Source organism: Chrysochloris asiatica, unplaced genomic scaffold (assembly GCF_000296735.1).
Source record: "Chrysochloris asiatica unplaced genomic scaffold, ChrAsi1.0 scaffold00037, whole genome shotgun sequence".
NCBI classification, from domain to species: Eukaryota; Metazoa; Chordata; class Mammalia; order Afrosoricida; family Chrysochloridae; genus Chrysochloris; species Chrysochloris asiatica.
The window spans coordinates 16,250,126-16,269,182 of NW_006408555.1; the positions used below are offsets into that span (position 1 = coordinate 16,250,126).

Consider the following 19,057-nt stretch of genomic DNA (forward strand, 5'->3'; position numbering starts at 1 on the left):
AAATCTAATTTCCTAGGTCCCTAGACCTACCCAAGTCCTGTAAAGGTCGACAGGACAGCCAGTATGCTGGGGTGTCTGAGGTGAGGGAATCCTTCCTGTTCAGAAAGCTGGCCTCTTCCTCATGCTGGCTGCCCTGGTTTCCCCACCCAAATAGCCTAGGGTACCTTACTCTCTTAAATGAACACTTGGTAAGTGCAGTTGAGTCTGGTTTCCAAGGAGCGGCTGGTGAGTTTGAACCACCACCCTTAGGGTTCAAACTAACTGTGCAGTCCAGTGCTTATCCTACAGCGCCACACCATGACTGCAATGTCAGTTTGAACTTAAAGGTCGGCAGTTCAAATCCACCAGCTGTTCCTCAGAAACCCTATACAGGGTTGTTGTGAGTCGGAACTGACTCCATGGCACTTAACAACAACAACAATCTTTGGCCCACACCCTCAGCTCTAGCCAGGCAAGCTACCTCAAGAGTGCATGGCCAAGCCTTGGGCTCTGGACTCCCCTTACCCAAATCACATTCTCCTTCCCCTTCCCCACACCCATCAGTCAGAATGTATCTCCTAACTCACCTCTAACAATAACAAGCCAAACAGAACATGGTCCAGGCTACACCTGAGGCCCAGATGACTTCATCTCCCCTCCATCCCTCCCTGAAACAGCATCCAACAGAGTACAGACGAGTGGAAAGGTTCTGGGCCTCCTCTATTGTGGCTGGTCCCCAGGCCACACAGCCTTGCTCAGTCCTTGGCTGTGGCCACTGAGAGCATGGGCCCTGAAGCGTCCGGCCCAGGTAGGCTCACCCTGGCCACTACAGGCGCAGCCTCTTGATGTCCTCGCTGCGAAAGTCCATGCGGAGAGCCAATACCTGGCGGACTTCAGCAGGGGTGAGGCACCATGTTAAGGGGCCGGAGTTGGCACCCCAGTAGTCTAGGATTTCAGTCACCTGTGGGAAAGACATGGAGAAAGGTTTGCCAAAAAGGAGAGTGGGGTGCTTGGGAAGAAGATACCCAGCTGCCAGCAGAGACAAGGACCCAAATGATGCTTCCACCTCCTTTCCCTGGCCATGGAGCCTGCTCCACATACCCGCTCCAGGTTGAGGATTGTGGCCATCTGGGAGAGCCGGGCAAACTTGTCTCGGATGGTCCAGGTGGTCACTGTGGTAAGGTAGGCAATGAGTGACCTTAGCTCCTTGTCAAACTGCAGCCCGCCCAGCTGTAGGAGAACACAGTGTTACTCTTACAAGGCCTGGCCATCCTAGCTCTCTAGTGGAACCAGTAGTGGTACCACAGGCTGCTAAGTGAAAGCTGCTCTGTGAGAGAAATATATGGCAGGCTGCATCATCAGGACTGACCGCCTTGGAAACCCGATGGGTTCGTTCTGCTCAGTCCTAAAAGGTCACTATGAGTTGGAATTGTCTCGATGGCTGTGGGTTTGGGTACAAGTGGGCAGCTTTAACAAAGGTACTTTCCCATAGTTGAGGAGGTTAGAAGTCCAAATTCAGGTAAGGCTTTCTCTGGAAGGAGGTGGTAGGTAGTCTCTTTGAGCATCTGCTGCTGGCTGATCTTCCTGTGGCTTGTTTTTAAGTGTCATTGAGTCAGTTCTGTCTCCTAGTGACACTGTATAGAGTTTCCAAGGAGAGGCTGGTAGGTTTGAATCGCCAACATTATGGGTTAACAGTCCAGTACTTACCCTTCAGCGCCACACATGGGGCTTAGAATCTGTCCTCATCTCTGCTTGCTTACTTACTTGTCTTAGTTTGCTTTCTTATGTCTTTTTCCTAGACTCACTCAAGACACCCCATTCCCAACTGGGATTATAGACACAGGCATCAAGGTTAGGATTTTTTGGGGGGGGACTCACAATTCAATCCCTAACACTGCTCCTGTGAACAAGCACTATTGCTCCCAATTCTCCTCAGAGCTGGGCTGCACAACCAGCTGGGCCTCAGTACCCTGTGGTGCCAATGCCTCAGAACTCAGGGCAGGACTGAACCAGATGTGTAGCCCTGGGGGTAGCAGAGCTGGGTGACAGGATGTGTCTTCCACAGAGAACAGAACCTTACCCGATTGAAGGTGGATTTCAGCACTACTTTCTCCAACTCCACTGCAACAAGGCTGGTCATGAGACTGGTCAGGCTGTCGTAGATGACCGGGGACAAGCTGGCCTGCATACAGAGGCAAGACCTTAACAGGAGTCTTCTCCTGGCCTGTGCCTGGGGGTGGGAGCAGTTACGCTAGGCCTTAGAAAAGCTCTCAAGGTTCCCAGAGGGACTGAGTTGAGAACAGCAGCTGCTGGCTGGTCTGGGCAGAAGGGAAGATTCCATAAGCTGGTCCCTAGAATCTTGCTCACCTTGAACTCTGCCATTTGCTGTTCCAGGTTGAGGATGAACTGTTGGACCCAAGGGTCATTGGCCTCATAGTCATTGAATTCTTCCTGTCATCAGAAAGCAAGATGGGTCACTGTGGGCCTCTCTTCAGAAGTACCCCGCCCCCCCATACACACAGGAAAAACAATGCAAGAGATCGTTCCCCTGTAGCTTCTGACACATACAGCTTAAAACCCACTTAGACACCCAGGCCAGCAGAAGCTGCTGTTGCTTCTGCATTACCAGTCAGCCAGCACGGCCCCTGGCCACAAAAGGGCCCAAATACTAAAGCGGAATTCTGTTCCTGCTGGCATCTCGCCTTCCACAGGAATGAAATCACTAGGCTAGGAGGAAAAACTTCGAAGTCTACAAGGGACCTTCAGAGAGTTTGTGGAAAAATTCAATTATCTTCTAATTCCATTTTTCCATGAACTTTTTAAAGTGCCCCCTTGTATATTGTTAAATGCTATTAAGTCAGTTCTGCCTCATTGCGACCCTGTATAGAGTTGCTGAGGAACCAACAACTGGTGGGTTTGAATCGCCAACCTTGTGGTCAAAAGTCAAGTGCTTATCCTACAGTGCCATACCAGGACTCCTTCTGTATGATAGGCAGGGCCAAAATAGCCTCAATTAAAGGAAATAAGTCTAGTCAGGGCAAACTCCCTTTAGATGCATCTCCTTGAGCCCTTCACCGGGGAGGAAACTGGCTTTCCAACAGTGAGGGATGTGGACCTGGGAGCAAAGGGAAATTTAGTCTGTTCACATAGCTCCACTGCCCTCAGCTGGGGGTTGGGGAGTGAGGGATGATTTGGGCCGACTGGCTGCCATGGGCCAGGCTGACCTCCTCAATGTTGTGCGAGACGGAGAGAAAAGTGTTGATCCAGGGCTGCACCTGTGGCTTGACCGCTGTGCTGTTGAGCTCTGTCAGCCCTTCCTGCACAAGGACAAGGCAGAGACATGTCAGACACACAAGGTGGGGCATGACCTACCCCTTCCTCCTTCCCCATTCATTCCTAACTACCAGGGCATCCTTCTGGCACTGAGCCTTTTCTGTAGACCCTGCCTGGAGCAGGATGGAAATCACACAAATAAAGATGCCAAGAACAACCTGTCCTGTCTCAGCTGTGTGATGGCTCGGGTCCCTGCCAGAGTTGAAGCCCTGAAGTTTTTCTGGTAAACTCGCGAGAGATTTCTGAGGGCCTATAGTAAGCCAAGCAGCAGGTCTGAGTAATCACATGGTTCCATCTCCTCTGAGCATTTACCTATGGTCCTTGGCTTGTCACTGGCTTGTCAACCTGACAGAGGAAGAGAGCTGCACTTGGGAAAAACTGGCCAGCAGGGCTTTAGTCCCAGGTAACTCGTTCTTCAGTAGCTTGTATGCTATTAATCTTCATCCTGTTTTCTTAGACACCATGGAGCCAGTACCCTTTTTTTTCAGAGGAACACGTGGGCACAGGTGTCAGTGGTTGAGCCTAGGGCTTACCTGCAAGAGGTCTCGGAATTGGGTGGACACAGCAGCCAAGTCAGAAAGGCAGCTGTCAAACTTGGCCTGGGCCTGCTCCCCTCCAATGCCCTGGCTGAACAGCTTGGTGCAGTCGCTCTGTGAGAGAACACCAACATTGAGCAGTCCAGCCCACAGGAGTGTGAAGAGGAGAGGGGAGGCCAACCTGCAGTCTGCCTGCTTTGTATCATGGGGTACCAGTGTCACAGTGATGTGAGAGTCACAAATACCAGAAGAACATTCAAACTTTAAGTCAGACAGTTCTAGTTCAAGGTTCAAATCTTGCCTGAGCCACGGATTAGTTGAGTAACCTTAGACAAGTGATTTACCATTCCTGAGCTTCAATGGCTCTGTTTGTAAAATGGGAACACAAATCCCTGCTCCCATGGTTGTTGACTCCCGGTGTGGTGCTGTAGGATCAGCACTGGACTATGAACAACAAGGTCGGCAATTGAAACCAACCAGCTTCTTCTTGGAAAGCCTATCCAGGGTCGCAATGAGTCAGAATCGGCTCGACAACGGCACACAACAACAATGGTTGTGAGAGTTGTGTGAGCTGATGCAAAGCCTTCATTCAGTGTCTGGCACATAGTCCATGCTAAGGGGATACTAGCTCTCTTACTGACATGCTTTCTGCTTTTCTAATACTCTTTGTTGGCTAAGGCAGATAGATTGTCATGATCATAAAGAAGGTTTACTGTGTGCCAGGCCTTGTGCTAAGCAGTTACTTTCATTAATTACATGTTTTACATTTTGAGTTAGGTGCTACAATGTATACATGAAGAAACTGAGGCCCAGAGAAGTTAATAACTTACCAAAGCCACACAGCACTAAGCCATGGAGCTGGGATTCAATCTCCAGAGTGCCTACTCCTGCTAATCACAACACTGTAGCCTTAAGAGAGAATGCCACAGGGAAAGGAAGGACTTCAAGCTTACAATGCTTTGGTGGCCAAGAGCTAATCAGGTTTCTTGGCGCTGCCTGTGGAAACTCTGTTGCGTTGTTTACAGCAGAGAAGCCTACAATACTGCAGGGCCTCACTGGGGGTCTATACTGCTTTAAATTCCCGCCTGACTGGCTCTCTGTACCTCCTTTACGAACCTCCTAGTTGCTAGACTTCTCTTCCCTGTGTGCTTTCTGAAAGGTCCAGCCTGAAAGTCAACACTTCATACCAGCTTTGAGCCCTCTGCCTCTACTGTTGAGCCCCCTCCTCTTTGTAAATGCCCACCTGGATGCAGGAGCCCTGGTCTCCCTCCTTTCTCCAGAGGCAAGAGTTTGGGAGTGGGGAAGAGCTGGGCTCTTCATTTCCTGATAATAAAGTGACCAATACATGATGTTACTTTAAATTACTAAGATTATTAAAAACAGTCACTGACTCCTATTATGTACCATGTGTTTTATATTATTTCATTATTGTAACAACTCTATGGGACAGAGACCGTTATCTCTGTAAGGAATCTGAGGCTCAGAGATTCTAGAGCTTGCCTAAGGCCACACAGCTGGTCAAGTGAAGATTTGAATTTAGGGGTTTCTAATTTCAAAGTCCAAGCAATTCCCACTACGCTATGTTTCCTGTCTTTCTTTCAGAAATAACAGCAATCAGCTTTGAACAGGGCTTGAGGAACCCGCTCTCATTTTAATCTCTCAAATTTATAGATGCTGCTGACACTTTTATAAAGTGCTGTCAACTATAATGTTTTGTTAGGTCACCTAACAAACCCACAGTAAGGAATGGGAATCTGTATCTGGTTTTACAGATAAGAGGACTAAGGTGTTATTTACTCGGCAGCCTAATTTGAATTCAGATCTTCCAACTCTTGGGCCAGAGCTCTTACCACATGGTCAGTCACTAGTGGATACCTTCAAGTGGTCTGAAGGAGATGGCTCATGCCAGGGAATGCCAGTCTCTACCAGGCTGAGTGTACAGGGCTTTCTCCCAAAATGAGGCCCTGGAGCAGTTACAGCTACTAAGCAGAGGTAGGTTATCTCCCCTGTACCTCCAGCGTCTTCTTCAGAGTCGAGATGTTTTCACTGCAGATCTCCACATTGTTCAGAGTCACCTGGGAAAGGAGGACAGAAGAATGTGTGACTTGCTGCCCATTCCGATGTCAGATTGTGGACAGCTACACTCCACACAGCTCAGAGAAGGGCTCCCTGGAGTCCAAACTCAGCAAAGGAGCGCACACACCACTATGGTCCAGCACGATGCTCAGATCTAGGGTTGGCATAATGATAAGCCAGGCTGTTCTAAGTTAGGTGCTACTGAGTCGGTTCTCATAGAAACCCTATGGACAACAGAACAAAACTGCCTGGTTCTGTGCCATGTTTACCATCAGTGTGAGGTTTGAGCCCACTGTTGCAGACACTGTGTCAATCCATCTTGTTGAGGGAAATTAAGACACAGCTGTGGTCATTTAGAGGAAATAAAAATCATTTTGGTTTGACTCATTCAAGGAGGCGCCACAGGAGACTTGGGGATTGAGCTGAACTTGGAAGCCTGGAACTTGGTTCTGACAGGAGTCAAGGGTGTGTCTATTACTCCACCCAAACCATTCTCTTCTTTGATTATTTGCTCAACAAAATTTAGTCAGCCAGTATTCCCTTGCTTGGTGTCTGCCTTCCAAATGGGACTGAGAGATCATGAGAGAGCTAGCCCGTCTTTTGGACTGTTATGTTGCTCACGTGGCACCATCCAATAGAACTCTGTGAGGATGGAAATGTTCTTGAGCACTCAAAGTGTGCTAGTGTGACTGAGGAACTAGAATGTTCATTTAAATTTAAATAGTTACATGTAGCTGATAGCACCAAACTGGACAGTTCAGCTCTAGAACCTAGACCAGTGGTTAATGTATAGAAGTACCTCATTTGTTGAATGAATGAGTAAATATGTTCTGGAAAAAGGATAATATAAGCAACCATAGTTTTGGGGGACACCAAGGCCAACTGGCACACCACAGGTTACAATGTTCTAGATCCTACTTTGGTGAGAAGTGACTGGAGTCTTAAAAGCTCATGAGCAGTCCTTTAAGGAGCAACTATTGCTGTCTCCTGTCTAGAGGAAATTGTTGTTGTTGTTGTAAAGTGCTGTTGAGTCGATTCTGACCCATATCGACCCTGTATAGGGTTTCCAAGGAGCAGCTGGTGAGTTTGAACCACCGACCTTGCAGTTCAAATGGCTTTGCAGTCTGGCGCATTAACCCACAGCACCACAGAGTGATGAAAATTAAAGACACATGGAAACAATTTGTTCAGTGGACTAATGGACCTGCAAGCATTAGCCTCCATGATCCTGAGACCAGAAGAACTAGATGGTGCCCACTTACTGCTACTAACTGCTCTGTAAAGGATCACGGTAGAAGGTCCTGCAGAGAGTGGGGAAAAAATGTGGCCAGATAGAAAATGATGGAATCTCTGAGATTATGGCCCTTAATTACTCATCAGGTCTGGAACTGAACTCATCCTCAAGGCTTAATATTTAACCAAAAAATAAGCCTATAAGATGAACAGTAACACCAGGAAGATTAGTACTTCTTAGAACAATCAACCATAAGAGTTTAACAGAGCAGCATTTGTCCAGGGATAAAGCTCAGATGGACATGAAAGACAGATATATGAATGGAAACAGTATACACAAGGAGGAAGTGAGAAGAGTGCTGGTACACCATAAGGAGACTGCAACCAGTGCCATGAAATAAAATGGTTATGAACTGTTGGATGGAAAACCAATTTACACTATCAATTTTTACCCAAATCACACACACAAAAGACACCAGGCACTATGCAATACACTGAAGGATAGAATAAAAACACTTATTTGGCCCATTAACTGGTATAGCCCCTGAAACTATGATCCTAAACCTCCAAACCAGGAAATGAAATCCTATGAAGTGTTTGGCTGTACAAAAGCAGGATTTTCTGGAGCAGAGGAAACCACAGCTGTGGTTTGGGAATGTTAATCTAGAGGCTGAGTATGAGAGGAACTGAGTATTGGAGACGGTCACTGTGTCTCTGAATTGGTGTGCTGGTGGCAGGACTGGAAAGTGCTTGGACAAAAGCAGAGAGGAGCCAGTTTTCAGGACGGGGAAGCAAGGGCTTCCTGATTTCAGGTTAAAATTAGTATTCCAGAATTGCAGGGATTAAGATGAGGAAATCCTTGTCATCTCCCCAAGAGTGCTTCTCTTGTGAGTGCCTAATACTGAAACACCATGCTGGTGACAGTGCTGTTAAAGTCTGTGGCACGAGTCTAGGGCATGCCAACACACCAGGCTACTGACATCCAGGTTGGCAGAGAAATGACTGTACTGTCAGGACAACTGAAGAGTGAAAGCCACAGAATAAATGTTTCCAAGGCAGTTGAGGGTAAGAAGAGTAATCTGACATGAGGGGAAATGGATTCATGCTCAAATGGTATTGATTTCAAACTTTCTCTTGTGTTGATAGCCCTTGTAAGCACGGGTGTGCTGTGAGCTGTTTACAATGAATGACATGTCAGAACAATGGGAATTCATCTTCACGGCCAAATGAGTCAAGGTGACACAGAAAATAGGCCCTGAGCTGAGAGTGATGACATGTTAAGTACTTGGCATCAGGGAAACTGGAAACCTGTCAGCAAGCATTTAGTCTCACCTTCCTCATTGAACTTATATTTTGGGCACTGGTTGCAGTCTCCTTATAGGCTTATTGTGAGGATAAGGTCATACTTTAATCTTTAAAGATACACGGGGGGCCTTAGGTTGAATCCTGAGACCGACACCCAGAACCTTTTGAGTTGAGACATTCTCACTTGAAAAGACATGCAGACCAACCCAGAACAGCTAGGAAAACAGGAAATTCTTACTGACAGAAAGACGTGCAGAAAAAAAAGCAGACTGCTTGGCTGTTTTAATTTCAAGCAAGCTACTTGCTTTGGAGGTATCAAGGCAAGAAAAGTTAGCCCATCAGGGAAAATCCACTTCTAGGAATGAAACTTAAAATAAGGAAACTGCAAGCAGTCTAGTATGCATGCTGGTGACCACCTGGGTCTACTACTTTTTAGTGGAAGTGGGGGAAATGCAGGAATTAAGTTTGGCTAACCCCCAGCGAGATGGATTGGCCAAGTGGCAGCATCAATGGACTAAAGCGAGGCAACAATAGTGAGGTTGGCCCAGGATCTGGCAGTGTTTCATTCTGCTGTGCATAAGGTCGCTATGGGTTGGTACCGACTCGATGGCACCTAACAACAACAACAACAATGTTCCATTGACACCTACTGACCTTGAAATGAGAGAGAGGGAAGGGCTAGCTGGTCTGAAGCTTAGGAGGATGTGTGAACTCCTAAGCCCATGGGCACTGACTTAGCCCCTGGGGGATAGGGCTGAGCATGAAGCAGCCAGGTCTGAAGTGCAGAGAGGTGTGCATGAACTCCCAAACTTGTAGCTGGCACTCATTTGACCTAGCTTGGATAGCTAAACTGACCAGAAGAAGAGCTTGACCAGATGAAGATAAATGTTTGATACTGTTAGCAAGTGTTAATTGCTATAATTTGATGAACTGGATATTTGCTTATGGATGTAGTTCCTCAAAATTCCAACCAGAATGGAAGTATTCTTCATATCAAGGAAAAACCTTATTTCCTCAGTGTACTAGGTTGATAGGGACGGGCAATTTTGACATTGACTATCCAAAATGGAAGGGCTACAGAGGCATGAAGTGGTTGATTTACAAGTTTTAATGAATGTGCTTAGATTCAGAATCAGAAGGGTGTGGGAGAATCCCCACTAAGTAGTTTTCCTTTTTTCCAGGTGGATCTAGTGAGAAAGGGGAGGAGGCATGATGATGATAGGATTTTAAGATTTACTTGTGAGTAATTGTTAGCAGGTAATTGTAAAAGATGTGTAACTAAAAAGGAGGGAGTAGATAATCTTTCATTTCAGGACCAGATGATCCCAGGACCACCAAGAAGGAAGAACATGAGTTGAACACGAGAATCCTACCTAGAAAGGTGGTGACAGCAGAGACTGTGACATAGGCAGTGGCATGGAGAGGCAGAGTAGTTGTGGGTTCCAGGCCCCTGGACTAAGTTAAGGTTGTATGCCTGCAGGCAGGAGGCTGGCTTGCAAAATGTGCCCTTTGCACATTTAAATGAATATATATTTTTTGTTTTGTATTTGCACAGATATTTTTGCTTTGTTCATTGTGAAATATAAGATGTAAATGGGGAGTCACAGGGAGGCAGTAGAATAACTGTTGTTGAAGGGAGGGGATTGTAATCACTGAGATGAAACAAAGTATATAATTTGTTGAATGTAAAACTAATGATCTTTTGTGTTAACCTTCACCCAATTCACCATAAAAAGTTAAAAAACCTGGAAGCCCCTAGCCACGCCCCTACTCGTGGAACTACCTACCAGGAAGGACAGCTTGGCCTCATCGGTGCTCTCGATGCCTTTTGTGTCAAATTTGCCCTGCTGGAGGCTGCTGTGCATGATGCTCACGGCACTTGTGACTCCGCGCTGAATGTCCTGGAAAGTGGTGGCTGGGAAGCCCATCCGCAGCTTGTTACACAACACATCCCTATGGGATGGAATGGCGTCTGAGTTCAGGCCTGACGGGCACTCAATCTGGCCTCCTGGACAGCAGAAGCGAGTGCCCACCACCCTGACCAAGTAGCAGCAGGCAGTGCTCTTTTAGGAAAACAAGTGATTCTTGAGACCTGTGTTGCAGATGTTCAGGAGTCAGGACACGTGAGTGAACCATCACCCTCACAGGCCAGATCTGGCAAGAACACACAGAGGAGTCTGGCCAATGTAAGACACTGTTGGTATCACATCATTGAGTGCTAATAAGCTCAAGAGAAGGCAGTAAGGCTTAGTTTAAAGCAGTTCCTTATAGGATTGAGAGAATGAGTTTTGAGACAATCAGTTCTGGACTCAATTTTTCATTCCACCATTTATGAGGTGGAATGACCTTTGACAAATGACTGAATCTCCTTCTAGTTTCCGAATCCACAAAACAGAGCTAACAGTCCCCACATCACAGGACAAAAGGTTGTTATTATGATAAAGTAGGAGCTGCAGATTAACACAGCGCCTGCCTGACCTGTAGCGATGGTAACTATGATTGATATTTTTACAACTACTGTATTCCTCTGAACTGCTTATTTCTTTCCTTGGTCTGAGTGCCAATATTCCCTCCAACCCAGTCCCAGGACCACAGATGTGACTCAGAAGACAACTGACTACTGGACAATTGCCTGGAGCCAAGAACACTGTGTTACTGAGTTATTGACAGAGCTTATGTCTTGTATAGAAGTTAACTAGTACTATAAGGAAAAAAACAAACAAATGTGTCTAAGGAATCAATCAGACTAGACACTTTCTAAGTCTTGAAAAGGAGTCAGCCGTACCTGAAGTCAGACTCTAGCTCCGTGGTGGCGAGGTTGATCATGGCACAGAGACAGTCGATGCTGGAGCTGGACAGAGCTCTCCCAATGCACTTCTTAACAATGTAGAAGACGTCATCCACCATGCTGGATGTCAGCTGGCCCTTCTCATAGGTGTCCAGGGCCACAGCCTACCCAAAAGGCAAAGCACCCAGTGAGGACCCCTCGTCTGAGTCCATTCTAGTTACACTGGTTCTGAGTTTGCTCCCATTCTATGTCTTATCCACATTTTCTTTAAAAATGGCTTATTTTGGTCACAGTTTGGAGTGGATCCTCTTTCCAAAGGAATTCACTTCCTTATTGATCACTGTGTTAGGAAACTGGATATTTAGGGTCTAAGTCTTGGGGACTTAGCTTGAGGACTAAGGTACCGCCTGACCCAAGCCATGTATTTTCAACAACCTCATATGCATGTGAAAGTTGGACAGTGAATAAGGAAGATAATAGAAGAATTGATGCTTTTGAGTTATGGTGTTGCAGAAAATATTGAAAATACCACAGGCTGCCCAAAGAACCAACAGATCTGTGTTGGAAGAAGTGTAGTTGGAGTGCTCCTTGGAGGCTAGGATGGCCAGTCTTCATCTCTCATACTTCAGACGTATTGTCAGGAGGAACCAGTCAATGTAGAAGGAGATCATGTTTGGTAAGATGGAGGGTCAGAGAAAAAGAGCAAGATCCCCTGTGAGATGGATTCAAGTGGCAGCATCAATGGGCTCAAGCGTGGCAACAATTGTGAGGTTAGCCAAGGATCGGGCGTGTTTTGTTTTGTTGTGCATAAGGTTGCTATGAGTTGGTACCCACTTGGTGGCACTTAACAACAACAAGTCTTGGAACGTCTATAGCCTGGGCCCATAAGACATCAGAAGAGGCCCTTCTTGGCTGAGGATTCTCACTTAGGGACTTCTAGGGAGTCAGGGAACATGTAGGCTCCCAGAGAAGCTGAAGTTTTTATTGTGATCCTTGAGAATGAAGTGCTAGCTGGATTATACAAAAAGCATGACAACTCCAAAGATGCCCTTTGACTATCATAAGGAATGCCACTCAGTCTGCATGCAAGAAGATTCTCAAAGCAGGCCCTAGAAACAGGATATGCTTCTTAGCCATTTCTTAGAGCCTGGCTTCTTGGACAGGAAGCAGCAGTTTCAGGAGCTGGCATCCTATGTCTTACCTTATTGACAGTCTCCCTCATGAAGTACTCCTCCATGGTAATGTAAAAGCCGATTAGCTCCTGCATGGTACAGCTCAACAGGCAGTTATTGAGGAGCTTGTCCAGACACTTCTGATGCTCTAAGGGAAAGACAACAAAGACTCACTTCTCTTCCCCACTAATGAAACTAAGTCCAGTTTTTTCAAGTTGCTTTATAATCCTTGCTCCAAATATGCACATATTTCATACAGTCATCATTGTTTTTGCTGTCAAGTGCCATGGAGTTAGTTCTGACTCATAGTACCCTATATAGGGTTTCCAAAGAGTGGCTGGTGGGTTTGGACCATTGATCTTGTGGTTAGCAGTCCAGTGAGTACAGCACCTACCAGGATCGCCATAGTTTTCCTAGTATCAGGAATAATCTTATAATCTGCTTTCTAATTGTGCATCATAAATATTTTCTATGTTTCTATATCATTGTTAAGTGTTGTTGAGTCGGTTCTGATCACAGTGACCCTGTATAGGAGCGGCTGCTGACCTTGTGGTTCAAACTGATACATTATGATCCCTACTTATCCTACAGTGTCATATCAGGACTCCATGTTTCTATAGAGTTTGCTAATTTTTTTTTTTAGTCTTTTTATTTTTAACAGCTATGTAATACTTATCAAATGAGTAATACATTTTTTTTAACAACTATTTTTAGACATCTGGGTTATTGCCAAATGTTTTGCCATTATTGGATATTATTAATTAAAATTTTGTACAAATAACTTATTACTCCTTTCCCATTATTTTCTAAGATTAGTAGGAGTTAAAAGATAAAAACTTTTAGGACACATGGTATAGAATATTCTCTAAACTGTCCAACATAAATTACTGAAATGATGGAAATGTTCCATATCTGGAATGTTGTTGTTTATTGTTAAGTGCTGTAGAGTCAATTCCCACTCATAGCAACCCTGCATAGGGTTTTCTGAGGAGCAACTGGTGAGCTCATACCACCGACCTTATGGTTCAAATCGACTTTGCAGTCCAGTGCATTACCCCACAGCGCCACACCAGGACTCCATATCTGGAATAGTATCATCTAATATGGCACTATTAGCCACTACTGAGCATTTGAAATGTGACTAAGGTAACTGAAGAAGTGAGTTTTAAATTTATTTAATTTTCACTGATTTAAATTTAAATGGTCACATGTGGCTAATAGCCACTGCACTGGATAACTCAGCTCTGAAAAATGATGGTCATTATTGACACAATGGTCATTATTAACACAAATGAGCATATTAGCATCCTTAAACTCCAATTCAAAGCAGTGCCACCTGGGTCATATGAGTAACTCCCCTGCCATGTACTATTTGTTGTTGTTGCTACTTTTAAGAACTGTGAGTTGGTTGCACGACTTTCCGAGATCGACTGGTAGGTTTGAACCACCGACCTTGTGGTTGGCAGTAACAATGCTTGTATTACAAGTTGTGTAAAGTGCCACAGATGCTTTCCTGAGTCTTGAGTTCCCGGTCCAGGACACCCTGCATGTACCTGCCCAGCAGGAATTAGAAGATCTTAAAAATCAAGAAATTAGGCTGTTGCACTTTTCTTCAATGCTATTTATCCCTTCAAAAATTGTTATGGGACAAAAAATAACACAAAACAGGAAATGGAAGCAAATACTGTTGAATGATGATGCACAGAGGAGATTGTAATCACTGCAATGAAACGAAGGTGTAAAGCCGATGTTCTCCCATGTAAACTATCACTTAGTTCCCAATAAAAACTAAAAAAAAAAAAAAAGAAACCAGAAAATTAAAAAAAAAAATTAAGTTGGGAAAAATAAATTGTTAGGGGAGATGGAAGACTGAGGGAGAAGGTAAAAGACTTTTTTTGGAAAGCTTTATAGAAGAAGCATAGTTTAGGTCATGAAATTACCCTGTTTTACATGTGCAGTTTATTCAGTGTTAGGAACTTTATGCAGTTGTGCAACAACTGCCATTATCCAGTTTTAGAACATTTCCAAAGGTCCTAAAAGTTTCCTCATGTGCGTTTACAGTTAGGTTTACCTGTGTGGACTGTTTAATTGATTTATTTAGTATATGCACATACTGCCTATTTAAATCAAAGACCAAAACTCCTCACCAGAACTGGTGAAGAAGCATGGTGTGGAAAAAGCACAGGAAGATGAATGAACAGATCTGGGCATGTTACCCTCGTCTGTGAAATGATAAGATGATCTCAAAGTTCTAGTCAGAGTCTCAAAAGCAATACGTCTGGGTTTCTTTGAGGGCACCATTTTGTCTACAGATTCCCAAGGGGTTACAAGTCCTAATTATTTCCTGCTGAGAAGATCTGTAGCTTCACTGTCCTACAAACAGTGAAAACTCTCGGGTCCTGCTTTCCCGGAGCACATGGGAGCAAGGTTTACCTTGCTTTACTTCTTCTGAGGCCATGGAGTCCCCCACCTCGAAATCTGAGCTGATCCTCTTTCTAAGGAAGCGCAGGTACAGCTCACTGCGTGCATTCATCAGGGTGACCTCAGTCAGGATGGGGTCCAGTTCCCTGAAATGTAGCAAGCGGAAAGAGTAAGCAGGAGTGTGTTGGATTCCCTCAAAAAGAATAGCTACAGGACCAACAGTCCCAACACTCCCTTCCAACTGGGTCCTAAAGATCAATCCAGCCAGAGGGTCATGCTGGCTCTGCATGCACAATTATAACCAGAGACACCTGTCAACCACTTTCTAATTATAGGTGTCACCTGAATCATTCACCCCTAAAATTCCACCAGCACTAACCAAGAGGTTGGAGGAGATGTGTTCTCTTTCACATGGGACAACTGTTATGTCTGTTTTGACTCATAGTGACCCTATATAGTGTTTCCGAGGAGTAGCTGGTGGGTCCAGTACTTATCCTACAGCGCCACACCAGGACTCTTCACATGGGGCATAGATCATTTTAATTCAAACCACAAAAACTAAAGACAGAAACAAAATAACATTTGGAAATCCTATTACCTTAAAAAGTTTTGGCTTTGGTTTTTTAGTGCTCTTATTTACAGTAAGTAAACACCAGGCCTAAAGAGTAAGCAATACCACCTTTCATTCACGTAATTCAGGGGTTTCTTGCCAGGGCTTGAATAGTAGAATTGGCTGGGGTACTGGTACCCAGGGGCCACAATTCTGGATACTATAAACAGTGCTTTTTAGGTTTTATTATACACACAAATCAATCACCTCAGCATCTTGTTAAAATGCAGATTCTGATTCCAAAGGTGGACCTGAGAGTCTACAAGGTGGCTTCAAAAAGTTTGTAGGAGAATGCCATTATCTTTTAGTTCCATGTTTTCCACAAACTTTTTGAAGCTTCCTTATTGCAGTTCTAATACGTTCTCAGATGACGTCAATACTGCTATTACAGTTACACAGTAAGGTTCTAGGATTCAGAATTTCTAGTTTAACTAAACAGAAACTCTCAGAATGAAGACTTCATTTTGTGGAGGGGTGGGACTGGAGAAGTCAGATACCAATATTACAATCATAGCTGTGGAACCTGGACAATTCCATTGTCTCACCAACAGAATGCAGATGAGCTCTAGGGACTTTTTCCAAAATCAGGATTCTGCCACATAAGGGGAAAAAAAGAGCACTGATCCTTACATTACATCATGCCCCAAAATGAGCTTAAATGGAACAAAGACTGAATGAAAAACTGAAAACTATCAAATTTCTGAAACAAAACATCAGAAAATGGGAACCTTGGAAAATGTAAAAGTTTTTACCAATACAAACAACAAACATACACTATAAAAGAAAAAATGGATTAACTGGACTTCATTAATCCCTATCAAAATTCCAACTGACTTCTCTAAACTGATACTAAAAGTTCATATGGAAACTCAAGGGAGTCAGACTAGCCAACACAAGTGTGAAAAAGCAAAACAAGGTGGGAGGATCTGACTCTCCTCTTTTATTCTGACAGAGGCAATTTACTATTCTCCTAAAATTGTAACTTTTCCCCTTTTCTTATAATAAAAATAGTAAGTATTGTTAAAAGAAAATCCACATACTAAAAGTGCCAGATAATTGTTCTTTGGGGATATGACCGCAAGCAAATAATTTAATCTATAATGAAAATTTTGACTCAATGAGTTTATTTCTTAAATGCATGTATTTTTCTTTAACAAAATACACCTGGGGGACGGGGGATTGAGTCAATTGAGGGCTTCCAAAGTATTGATATATATATCTATTTCCACAAAAAGCTAGTGAGCACAATGATTCTTTTACTATTCTTTGCAAATCTGTTGATGTTAGGTACCATTCAGTTGATTCCAGCTCATAGTAACCCACTATACAAACAAGCAGAACAATGTCATCCACACAACTGTTGCTGTGCTTAAGCCCATTGTTACAGCTATTGTGGCAATCAATCCTCCTCTCTTCTGTGGACCCTCAACTTTACCAAGCATAATAGCCTTCTCCAGGGACTTGTCCAGGGAGAACACAGACATTATTTATATGATTTTGTAAGCATGATATATTAAATAAAATATTTAAAAAACACAGAACACATTGTCATCACATAGGATCTGAATCATACATGACTACTAACTACTACAAGCTGAAGAAGAAAGAATTCTTACCTTGGTTCAATTTTTTCTGTGATAGAATTTCTCATCAAGTTATTCTGGACATGCCGGAACTGCAATATATCAGAAAAATGAGGATGCTGTTCCTCACCCCACCATCCGTCTGCCTCTTGCTAGTTTAATTTGTTTGCCTAACTTACCTTTCCTGCAAGCCAAAGGCAAGGCTTTAGGCATGATAGGCCAACTATTTTTTTGGCTTAGATTCTAATGCTTGCTTTCTTACTGCATTTAAAAGTGATGCCAACAGACTCCTGTCTGGAGGTAGAAATGAAACAGTACATGGGCATTCCTGTTTCTATTCCTGCTCTTATTTTCCCTGATGAAAAGAATCGGGAAATAAAGTTCTATAAAGGCAAATATTACTGTAAGCACTTAAGACACTAAAGGGAAATTTGAGATAAAAAACAAACAAACATACTCAGTTGCCTTGAAGTCAAGTTCAACTCATGACCAAATGTGTCAGAGTAGTGCTGTGTTTCATAGGGGTTTCAATGGCTGATTTTTTTGGCCTTTTTTCTGTCATGCTTCTGAGTGGACTCGAACCTCCAAGCTTTCAGTTAGTGAAGTGCATTAACAATTTGCACTCAAAGACTCTTGAAACAAATTTCTTGACATTTACTAAGACATTAGAGTCCTGGTGTGGCATAGTAGGATAAGCACTGGACTGTTAACCATAAGGTTGGCGGTTCAAACCCACCAGTCACACGTCGATAACCCTATACAGGGTCCCTTGCTCACAATGTTGTTGTTGTTGTTAGTGCCTTTGAATCACTTCCAACTCCTTATGACCCTGTTTAGAACAGACCCTGTCGGTCCTGCGCAATAAAACATAAAGCAAACAGATTCTTTATCATATCACCAGAGGGCACTGTTGCATATTCTGTGACACAGAACTGGTCAAACATTTGTTACTTTCAAGAAGCCCCTTCTTTTTCCTTCTCAATCTTGCAATGAGGTCATCAGAATCTCATTAACACCTCAGGTCCACAGTAAACTGGTGATTTGAAAGGTGTAGGTCACTTTGCATTTATTTTTCTCCTGCCTGCACCTTTTCTCACTTAAAAAAAAATGTTTAGTCTGTCCAATGTTTCTGGCTACAGCGGCTTCCAAAGCTTGCTCCCTCTGCTCACCTGCTGGTGGTAGTTCCTCTGCTTGATGAAATTGTCCACTACCTTCTCCACCTGTCTGTCACATTCCACCTGCAGATACTTTATCAGGGTGTAAAGTCTTCCTGGCCCATAGTAAGTCTCCACAATCGGTTGGTGGGTCTCCACAATGCGGGCAATCCCTAGAAGACAATGGGAGGGTTGGATTCCAAATATTCTCTTCATAAAATAAACTATTTTCTTTTATCTAGGATGAACCCAAGACTCAACCTTTTCTGGCTGCGTCACCTTCTGAAAAGAACACAAATACTTTTAGTAAATTTCAGGAGTTGCTAAATAGGTTTGTTTGTTAAATATGCACAGTGCTTGGAATACCACCAGGCATATAATAAATTACATTGATACTGCCTTTAGGAGTATAGTTTTTTTTTAAAAAAAAAACACACTTTTTTATTGTGAATTTAATGAAGTTTTATTGTGCAGGTCATCAGTTTTACAGTCAACAAACTGAACTACTCAGAGACCTATATATAACCAGTTAGACTACAACTATTCTTTTTTTTTTTTTAACTTTTTATTGTAAATTGCATGACGGTTTACAAAGCAGATCATTAGCTTTACATTCAACAAATCAGACACTTTGTTTCATTTCAATGATGACAATTCACTCCACTTCCTCCCTGTGTTTGTTTCCATTCCTCCTCCTTTCTCAACCCTTCTGAACTTTGTCCTTGGTAAATGTAGCTCTTTTAATCTCAGATGGTTGACCATTCTATGATGTTCATACCTCACTAGTGCATGCATAAACACCTCACTACATATCTATTTGAGCCACAGGGGTCAGGAGCATCTTCAGAGTCAGCATCACCCTCTTTC

General features: G+C 43.7%; 1 protein-coding gene across 2 annotated transcripts in view; it reads right to left on the reverse strand.

Annotated features, from left to right (window-relative positions):
• Positions 1–805: 805 nt before the first annotated feature.
• Positions 806–19,057, reverse strand: part of COG4 (component of oligomeric golgi complex 4) — a 31,602-nt gene continuing 13,350 nt past the window's right edge. The window contains exons 7-19 of one of the 2 annotated variants that reach the window (XM_006860179.1): positions 18,206–18,363; positions 17,070–17,128; positions 14,856–14,989; positions 12,452–12,570; positions 11,248–11,414; positions 10,250–10,415; positions 5,861–5,923; positions 3,846–3,962; positions 3,204–3,296; positions 2,347–2,430; positions 2,060–2,161; positions 1,081–1,209; positions 806–940 (exon numbers count right to left, since the gene is read on the reverse strand). In XM_006860179.1, coding sequence (XP_006860241.1) covers positions 806–940; positions 1,081–1,209; positions 2,060–2,161; positions 2,347–2,430; positions 3,204–3,296; positions 3,846–3,962; positions 5,861–5,923; positions 10,250–10,415; positions 11,248–11,414; positions 12,452–12,570; positions 14,856–14,989; positions 17,070–17,128; positions 18,206–18,363 — 1,526 coding nt within the window. The remainder of the gene's footprint in view (positions 941–1,080; positions 1,210–2,059; positions 2,162–2,346; positions 2,431–3,203; positions 3,297–3,845; positions 3,963–5,860; positions 5,924–10,249; positions 10,416–11,247; positions 11,415–12,451; positions 12,571–14,855; positions 14,990–17,069; positions 17,129–18,205; positions 18,364–19,057) is intronic. The other variant, XM_006860180.1, reaches the window with a different exon arrangement.